This window comes from Oncorhynchus kisutch, linkage group LG13, assembly GCF_002021735.2.
Source record: "Oncorhynchus kisutch isolate 150728-3 linkage group LG13, Okis_V2, whole genome shotgun sequence".
Taxonomy (NCBI): domain Eukaryota; kingdom Metazoa; phylum Chordata; class Actinopteri; order Salmoniformes; family Salmonidae; genus Oncorhynchus; species Oncorhynchus kisutch.
In genome coordinates, this window is record NC_034186.2 from 49,344,161 (window position 1) to 49,354,071 (window position 9,911).

A 9,911-nucleotide genomic window follows, 5' to 3' on the forward strand; every position below is an offset into this window, starting at 1 on the left:
GCTTTCCACAAGATGTTGGAACATTGTTCCGGGACTTGATTCCATTCAGCCACAGCATTAGTGAGGTTGGGCACTGATGTTTGGCGATTAGGCCTGGCTCGCAGTCGGCGTTCCCAATTCATCACCAAAGGTGTTCAATGGGGTTGAGGTCAAGGCTCTGTGCAGGCCAGTCAAGTTCTTCCACACCGATCTCAAAAAAAATGTCTGTATGGACCTCTCTTTGTGCATGGTGGCACTGTTATGCTGAAACAGGAAAGGGCCTTCTCCAAAATGTTGCCACAAAGTTGGAAGCACAAAATGAATCTCCCAACGAACAGTTCTTGTGCTGACGTTGCCTCCAGAGACAGATTGGAACTCGGTAGTGAGTGTTGCAACCAAGGACAGACGATTTTTACACGGCCCCGTTCTGAGAGCTTGTGTGGGCTACCATATTGCGGCTGAGCCATTGCTACTCCTAGAAGATTCCACTTCACAATAACACCACACAGTTGACTGGGGCAGCTCTAGCAGGGCAGAAATTTGACAAACTCACTTCTTGGGAAGGTGGCATCATATGATAGTGAAACGTTGAAAGTCACTGAGCTCTTCAGCAAGCCCATTCTATAGCCAATGTTTGTCTGTGGATTTTGTTCACCTGTCAGCAACGGGTGGGCCTAAAATAGCCAAATCCACTAATTTGAAGGGGTGTCCACATACTTTTATATATAGTGAAAATATAATTGGATATATAGTTATGTTTATGCAATCGGCTCTGCATCTACCAGGGCGAAGATATCCTGTGGCGTGCCACAGGGTTCGATAATTGGAATTTTGTTATTCCTAATCTATATCAATGCCCTTGTTGCTGTGTCTTCTGTGTTCCCATTTTCTTTGCTGATGATACTAATTTGATTTTATCACAATCATTTTTATTCACTAATTAATAAAGCCAACTCAGTCATGGCCAAATCTTCTGAGCAAATTATCTTTCAATGTAAAAAAAAATCCTACTTTATTGTATTCACTAGTAAGAATAAGAAATATTATACAGAAAAAAGATCCACCATCTCAATTGGTGGAAATGAAATGGAACAAGTCATTTCCAGAGTTTTAATTGATGAAAAGGTATCATGGTATCATTCCATTCTTTTGCAGCAAAGTGATGAACGATTAGTGGTTTGGTTCATCAGGCTTGCTTCCGAACTCTATACAATATTTTTATTTAACCATATCTCATTTACTGTACTGCCTGGGCCGGTACTGTACGTATGTCTCCTACCTACACAAAGTACTCATCATACAAAAAGACTAACCACCTCTAATTAACTAGCTCCATCTGCACTCCATCTGAGACTCAATATATATTGCCAATTATGCACTTTAATCTACAACTACTCATACCTCCCACAATGTACCTAAACCCTTCAATGGATTCGTCCAGGTTCATTCTCAAATTCACCCTCCCCAATGCCGCACCTCACATAGTCAATTCTCTATCAGATACAGAGGTAACATACTCTGGAATTCTTATCTTCACATTGCTGAAACATCATCATCCCTCAATAACTTCAAGCGGAGACTGGAGGTCAGCCTGATGAACCAAACTACTCTGTAATCTCCCCTCCAAATAGCCTAACTCTCACATGCACACATACGTATTTTGGAACTTACAATATGTATTGTATATAGTTTTTTTGTAGTGTGGTTTTCATATAAACCCATATAATCCATACCTGCACCCTGTTAAAAAATATATATTTATGTGTTGGTTTTTGTCATTGGTTCAAAAAAATTAAAAGTAACATAACCCTTTGATATTGCCAACCACTTTTTAATACCTTTTTTGTTGACTAGATTAGCTAACTTTGGCATGACATTCAAACAACAAATGCTGAGTTCACAGTCATACATAATGGACCAAATAATGAAACACAAGCACTGTAGCTTTGAATTCCGCAAAGTGAGCAGAAAAAAATCATTGCTATCTATAAATAAGGATAAACCACCTGGAACCGACAACCTGGATGGTAAATTACAGAGGTTGGTAGCGGAATACATTGCGACTTCTATTTGCCACATCTTCAATCTAAGCCTAGAAGACAGTGTGCCCTCAGGCCTGGATGGAGGCAAAGGTCATTACGCTGCCGAAAAATAGAAAAGCACCCTTTAATGGTTCAAACAGCAGACCAATCAGCTTGTTAACGGTGCTTAGCGAGCTTTTGGAAGAAATCGTGTTCGACCGAATACAATGTTATTTTGCAGATGTTTTCTTACAGACTATGCTTATAGGGGAGGACACTCAACATGCCTCCTACCTACACTGACACAAATGACTGATTATTGACTGAAAAAAATTATAATAATGTGATTGTGGGAGGTGTTTTGTTAGACTTCCGTGCAGGCTTTGATATCATTGTTCATAACATATTGTTGAAAGAACGTAGGTGTTATGGATTAACATCCTCTGATTTATCATGGATGGACAGTTACCTGTCCAATAGAACACAGAGGGTTTTCTTTAATGGAAGCCTCTCTAATGCAAATTCATTTGAGTGGGGTGTACGACAGGGCAGTTGGCTTGGACCATTGTTGTTTTCTATGTTTTACTAATGACCTTCCACTGACCTTGAATAAAGCTTGTGTGTCCATGTATGTTGACGACTCAACAGTATCAACAGTGCCTTAGGAAAGTATTCAGACCCATTGACTTTTCCACATTTTGTTACGTTGTAGCCTTATTCTAAATTCTTATTCGTTTTTTTCCCTCATCAATCTACACACAATACTCCATAATGACAAAGCAAAAACAGGTTTTTAGAAATTCTTCCTAGTTTAATAAAACTGGTCAACTGAAATATCACATTTACATAACTATTCAGACAGATTACTCAGTACTTTGTTGAAGCACATTTGGCAGCGATTACAGCATCGAGTCTTCTTGGGTATGACGCTACAGGTTTGGCCTACCTGTATTTGGGGAGTTTCTCCCATTCTTCTCTGCAGATCCTCTCAAGTTCTGCCAGGTTGGTTGGGGAGTGCTGTTGCACAGCTATTTTCAGGTCTCTCCAGAGATGTTCGATCGGGTTCAAGTCCAGGCTCTGGCTGGGCCACTCAAGGGCATTCAGAGACTTATCTCGAAGCCATTCCTACGTTGTCTTGGCTGTGTGCTTAGGGTCATTGTCCCGTTGGAAGGTGAACCTTCGCCTCACTCTGAGATCCTGAGCATTCTGGAGCACGTTTTCATCGGATTCTCAGACTATGAGAAACAAGCTTCTCTGGTCTGATGAAACCAAGATTGAACTCTTTAGCTTAAATGCCAAGCGTCACGTCTAGAGGAAACCTGAGGAGGAAACCTGAGGAGGAAACCATCACTACGGTGAAGCATGGTCGTGGCAGCATCATGCTGTGGCAATGTTTTTTTTAGCTGTAGGGACTGGGAGACTAGTCAGGATGAATGCACTAGCTGTAGGCCACTGGATAGGAGCATCTGCTGAATGGATAAATTGCAATGTAAATGTATTTCTGCTATGTATATTTATGTATATTATGCATTTTATCTGTTGTGTTGTTTCCTGTTTGGACCCCAGGAAGAGTAGCCGCTGCCTCGGCAGCAGCTAATTGGGGATCCTAATAAATACTAAATACTAAAATCCTATCTTAACACTGAAGGTTGTGTTTCAACTCCTCCTTCTCTAACAACTCCTCCCTGTCTTATAGGAACGGCGGTGGGCGCAGTGGGACATTCTGTGCCAGCACCATCCTGCTGGAGATGATACAGTACCAGAACATGGTGGACATCTTCTACTCCATCAAGACACTCCGCAACTCCAAACCCAACATGGTGGAGTCACTGGTAGGTGGAGTGGAGCTGCCCGGCTGCAATTTAGCTTTGGAGTATTTTTGCTAGGAATTCCGTCCCAGGATAAGCGAACATAATTCCCCTTTTATACGCTTTTCTCTCTATGTGTATTCTGACCTTGCATTTAGCATGAAAATAGCATGCTATTCACCCACTATTTGTTTGAGGTGGAGCTCGTATAAGCTCGAGGTGGAGCTCGAATGGCAGAGGTGTGCCTACAGATACGCTGTATTATGACCATGACTTAATTCCCTAATATTTCCACCACATTTACACGCGAGGAGACAATGATTGAGGAAACCATGAATAAGGTCTAGTGAACCAACCAGTTCCAAGTGGAAAAATAATCTATTAAATGTTTTCCCCATGGAAATAACAACATTCTCCATGCAGTGTAATTTACAATTTGATAAGATCTATTGATAAGAATTAGGTTAATAAGTAATCTGTTTGGATAAGGTGATTGTAAATATAAATTACACTTATTTTAGATATATTTTACCTTATGATCGCCGGAGACAAATGTGAAACCAGTCATATGGCAGCAAGAGTAAAGTTTATGAAATGCAGTGCCATTATGCAGAATTTAACGTATGGCCTTTTAACTTGCAGGGCACTCTTGAATGTCATAATGATTGGTTACCCGGACTTTCTCTGTCTCCTATTTCTATCATGTTAAATATCAGTATAACCTATCATATTATTCAGTTTAATTACATTGTTTTGTTTACTTTCATTTACTTCCTCTGTAAACGCTTCATGGCCGTTCAGTTGTTGCTGAGGATCATTACTAACAGTTGATAATATAAAATAAGACATGTAGGCTAATTTAATCATTATGAATTAGAGCGCATGGCGCAATACTTGACCTTGTCATCACACAGTTCCATGGTTAATGTAGGCACTAGACAACGATATTCTCCCTATTTTTAATTATAGCTACACTAATCTTCCAACATTACCATGGGTTGAAGAACTGAATGTGGCAATTTTCAGGTTGAATCAAACCACTGTTTTCTTTCTTTCCTGCGTAAAGACTCTCCAAACCTGGTTTTATGATTCATAAATACTTTACGAAACCGAAATATTCTACAAGATCAGAGTATTTTTTCTATCTACCAGTTGATGCTGAAATGGAGACGAATGAATATGCATGTATTTATAAGGCATTCTTTCATTGATGCCTTATATTCTGAACCCGTTCTTTCAACGTTTAAAAAAAAATAGAAAATAAAATATTTCACCTTTATTTAATCAGGTAGGCTAGTTGAGAACAAGTTCTCATTTACAACTGCGACCTGGCCAAGATAAAGCAAAGCAGTTCAACAACACAGAGATACACATTGAATAAACAAACATAAAGTCATGGCCAAAAGTTTTGAGAATGACACAAATATTAATTTCCACAAAGTTTGCTGCTTCAGTGTCTTTAGATATTTTTGTCAGATGTTACTATGGAACACTGAAGTATAATTACAAGCATTTCATAAGTGTCAAAGGCTTTTATTGACAATTACATGAAGTTGATGCAAAGAGTCAATATTTGCAGTGTTGATCCTTCTTTTTCAAGACCTCTGCAATCCGCCCTGGCATGCTGACAATTAACTTCTGGGCCACTGATGTTAGCCCATTCTTGCATAATCAATGCTTGGAGTTTGTCAGAATTTGTGGGTTTTTGTTTGTTCACCCGCTTCTTGAGGATTGACCACAAGTTCTCAATGGAATTAAGGTTGGGGAGTTTCCTGGCCATGGACCCAAAATGTCAATGTTTTGTTCCCTGGGCCACTTAGTTATCCCTTTTGCCTCATGGCAAGTTGCTCCAACATGCTGGAAAAGGCATTGTTCGTCACCAAACTGTTCCTGGATGGTTGGGAGACGTTGCTTTCGGGGGGGATGTGTTGGTACCATTCTTTATTCATGGCTATGTTCTTAGGCAAAATTGTGAGTGTGACTCACTCCCTTGGCTGAGAAGCAACCCCACACATGAATGGCCTCAGGATGCTTTACTGTTGGCATGACACATGACTGATGGTAGCGCTCACCTTGTCTTCTCCGCCTTTTTCCGGATGCCCCAAACAACCGGAAAGTGGATTCATAAGAGAAAATGAGGTTAACCCCAGTCCTCAGCAGTTCAATCCCTGTACCTTTTGCAGAATATCAGTCTGTCCCTGATGTTTTTTCTGGAGAGAAGTGGCTTCTTTGCTGCCCTTCTTGACACCTGGCCATTCTCAAAGTCTTCGCCTCACTGTGTGTGCAGATGCACTCACACCTGCCTGCTGCCATTCCTGAGCAAGCTCTGTACTGGTGGTGCCCCAATCCCGCAGCTGAATCAACTTTAGGAGACGATCCTGGCACTTGCTGGTCTTTCTTGGACGCCCTGAAGCCTTCTTCACAACAATTGAACCACTCTCCTTGAAGTTCTTGATGGTCCGATAAATGGTTGATTTAGGTACAATCTTACTGGCAGCAATATCCTTGCCTGTGAAGCCCTTTTTGTGCAAAGCAATGATGACAGCACGTGTTTCCCAGCAGGTAACTATGGTTGACAGAGGAAGAACAATGATTCCAAGCACCACCCTCCTTTTGAAGCTTACAGTCTGTTATTCGAACTCTCCAGCCTTGTCCTCGTCAACACTCACACCTGTGTTAACGAAAGAATCACTGACCTGATGTCAGCTGGCCTTTTGTGGCAGGGCTGAAATGCAGTGGAAATGTTTTTGGGGGATTCAGTTCATTTGCATGGCAAAGAGGGACTTTTCAATTAATCTAATCACTCCTCATAACATTCTGGAGTATATGCAAATTGCCATCATACAAACTGAGGCAGTAGACTTTGTGAAAATTTATATTTGTGTCATTCTCAAAACTTTTGGCCACGACTGTAGTCAATAATACAAGTAGAAAAAGTCTATATACAGGTTTTGCAAATGAGGTAAGATAAGGGAGGTAAGGCAATAAAATAGGCCATAGTGGCGAGGTAAATTCCATATTTCTCTCAATTTGTTTACATTCCTGTTAGTGAACATTTCTCCTTTGCCAAGATAATCCATCCACCTGACAGGTGTGGCATATCAAGAATCTGATTAAACAGCATGATCATTACACAGATGCATCTTGTGCTAGGGATAATAAAGGGCCACTGAAAATGTGGTGTTTAGTCACACAACACAATGACACAGATATCTCAAGTTTTGAGGGAGCATGCTGAAAGATAATTTAAAGTTAATTTCTGTACCATTAGTCGCATCCAATGTCGTTTTAGAAAATTGGCAGTACGTCTAACCGGCCTCACCATCGCAGACCATGTGTAACCTGGCTCCCAAGTGGGTGGGCCTATGCCCATCCATGGCCCACCCATCCCTGCCCAGGCATGTGAAATCCATAGATTAGGGTCTGATTTCCTTATATGAGCTGTAACTCAGGAAAACCATTAAAAATTGTTGCATGTTGCGTTTACATATATATATATTTGTAAAGTATTAAAGGAGCACCCTATTTAACGGGATGACTTAAGATACAATAAATGTACTAAAAACCCTTTTGAATGAAATTTTGATGAGAAAATCTGTTGGCTCAGCAAGTGGGAGGGTTTTCAGCAATAGAATTACATTTATTCAGAATGCTTAAGGTAGCCACACCTGCAGAGCGCGTTAGTTGACCGAAAAAGTTATGTCTGAATACCAAATACTGAGAGGTGTGTGGGAAAGGCATGAGTAGGAAAGGCCTAAATTCCGAAGTAGGGATCGGGACTAAGATGAAATTGAATTTCAATTCAAGACTTAAAAGATATATTTTATTGAAGCTTTTTAAATTTTTCAGTTCCTGAGTTTAAATGGATTTGACCCTAACCCTACATATCACTACCATTGTTGATCTATGTAACTAATGCATTTATGTGTGTATTCTGCAGGACCAATACCGATTCTGCTACGACCTTATCCTGGAGTACTTGGACTGCATAGAAGATAGCATGAGATAGCAATGTTCCGTAGCTGGTGCTTCTTGTGGGCTGTGACTGCTGACTGGGTTACACACCCTGTGACCCCCTCAACATTTACTTTATTGTTTGGATTAATGTGCCTAAGGTGTTGTGAAGGACAACAATAGACAAAAAAGGGGGAAGTGCTCCTCACTTTTAACCCTTTAATGTACAGCTGTGGTTTCCTCCATTTTATTGTTGACGTTGGTTGTTTTCCTGTATGATACTTTCAGCTTAGTTTTTGTGCGTTCTTGGTATTTGCCTCTGGACTGGAGCTCTTTTGTGCTAAATGTTTCTGTGTCGTCAACGATGGAGAAACATGAGAGAGTACCTGTGGAGTGGTTACCCTGCCTTTCATCATTTTTCTTCAAACATGGATGGCCCGGGCAGTTTTTTGTCTTGTTGATGAGAGTCCGGCACTAAAAACAGAATTTGACTCTACATGGAAGTGTTCCGGTTTCTCCAAGAGACACAGCAAATGCAGTCTACTGTGGTGAATACAAGATATCTCTACCACAAACTGCCTTACCGTCCACTAACACTGGGGGAGATATAGTACAACTCAATGGAATGATTTCAATGGGCTACATGAAAAACAGTGCTTTGCGTAATACATTTTCCAATTTGGCAGTGCTATGATAAATAGATGAGAGTCATCGAGACAGGAGGAAGAAGTACAATTTTATGTGTTTGCCACTTTTTGTGATGGGCCAACCTGGTATGTCATAAGACTGATCCAATGCCAATCAAACGGGATGCCTAACCTGTCACTTAATTTAATTGTGTCAATCCCACAGACTGACTTGAATCCTGTCTTCACTTTGTTCTACTCCTTCATGTTGATACATGTACAGTGCATTTGGAAGGTATTCAGACCCCTTGACTTTTTCCACATTTTATTCTGTTACACCCTTATTCTAAAATGGATGACATACTTTTTCCCCTCATCAATCTACACACAATACCCCATAATGATAAAGCAAAAACAGTTTTCTTGAATTTCTTGCAAATGTATAAAAACACCGGAAATAGCTTATTTACATAAGTATTCAGACCCTTTGCTATGAGACTCAAAATTGAGTTCAGGTGCATCCTGTTTCCATTGATCATCCTTGGGATGTTTCTACAACTTCATTGGAGTCCACCTGTGGTAAATTCAATTGATTGAACATGATTTCGAAAGGCACACACCTGCCTATATAAGGTCCCACAATTGACAGTGCATGTCAGAGCAAAAACGAAGTTGTGAGGTCAAAGGAATTGTCCGTAGAGCTCTGAGACAGGATTGTGTCGGGGCACAGATCTGGGGAAGGGTACTAAAAAATGTCTGCAGCATTGAAGTTCCCCAAGAACACAGTTGCCTCCATCATTCTTAAATGTAAAAAGTTTGGAACCATCAGGACTCTTCCTAGGGCCTGCCGCTCGGCCAAACTGCGCCAACGGGGGAGAAAGGCCTTGGTCAGGGAGGTGACCAAGAATCCGATGGTCACTCTGACAGAGCTCCAGAGTTCCTCCGGGGAGATGGGAGAACCTTCCAGAAGGACAACTATTTCTGCAGCACTCCACCAATCAGGCCTCTATGGTAGAGTGGCCAGATGGAAGCCACTCCTCAGTAAAAGGCACATGAAAGCCTGCTTGGAGTCTGCCAAAAGGCACCTAAAGACTCTCACACCATGAGAAACAAGATTCTCTCATCTGATGAAAACAATATTTAACTCTTTGGCCTGAATGCTAAACGTAACATCTGGGGATAACCTGGCACCACCCCTACGGTGAATGAAGCATGGTGGTGGCAGCATCACGCTTTGAGGATTTCTTCAGTGGCAAGGACTGGGAGACTAGTCAGGATAGAGGGAAAGATGAACGGAGCAAAGTACAGAGATTCTTGATGAAAACCTGCTCCAGAGCGTTCAGGACCTCAAATTGGAGTGAAGGTTTACCTTCCAAAAGGACAACAACCGTAACCACACAGCCAAGACAGCGCAGGAGTGGCTTTGGGACAAGTCTCTGAATGTCCTTGAGTGGCCCAGCCAGAGCCCGGACTTGAACCCGATCGAACATCTCTGGAGAGACCTGAAAATAGCTATGCTGCGA

At 41.3% G+C, this 9,911-nt stretch overlaps 1 protein-coding gene across 2 annotated transcripts in view; it reads left to right on the top strand.

Moving 5' to 3' along the window:
- Positions 1-8,759, top strand: part of LOC109902241 (receptor-type tyrosine-protein phosphatase U) — a 326,293-nt gene extending 317,534 nt beyond the window's left edge. For both annotated transcript variants that reach the window (XM_020498440.2, XM_031786469.1), the window contains 2 exons: positions 3,697-3,832; positions 7,749-8,759. In XM_020498440.2, coding sequence (XP_020354029.1) covers positions 3,697-3,832; positions 7,749-7,817 — 205 coding nt within the window. In that variant the 3' untranslated portion in view covers positions 7,818-8,759. The remainder of the gene's footprint in view (positions 1-3,696; positions 3,833-7,748) is intronic.
- The last annotated feature ends 1,152 nt before the right edge of the window (positions 8,760-9,911 follow it).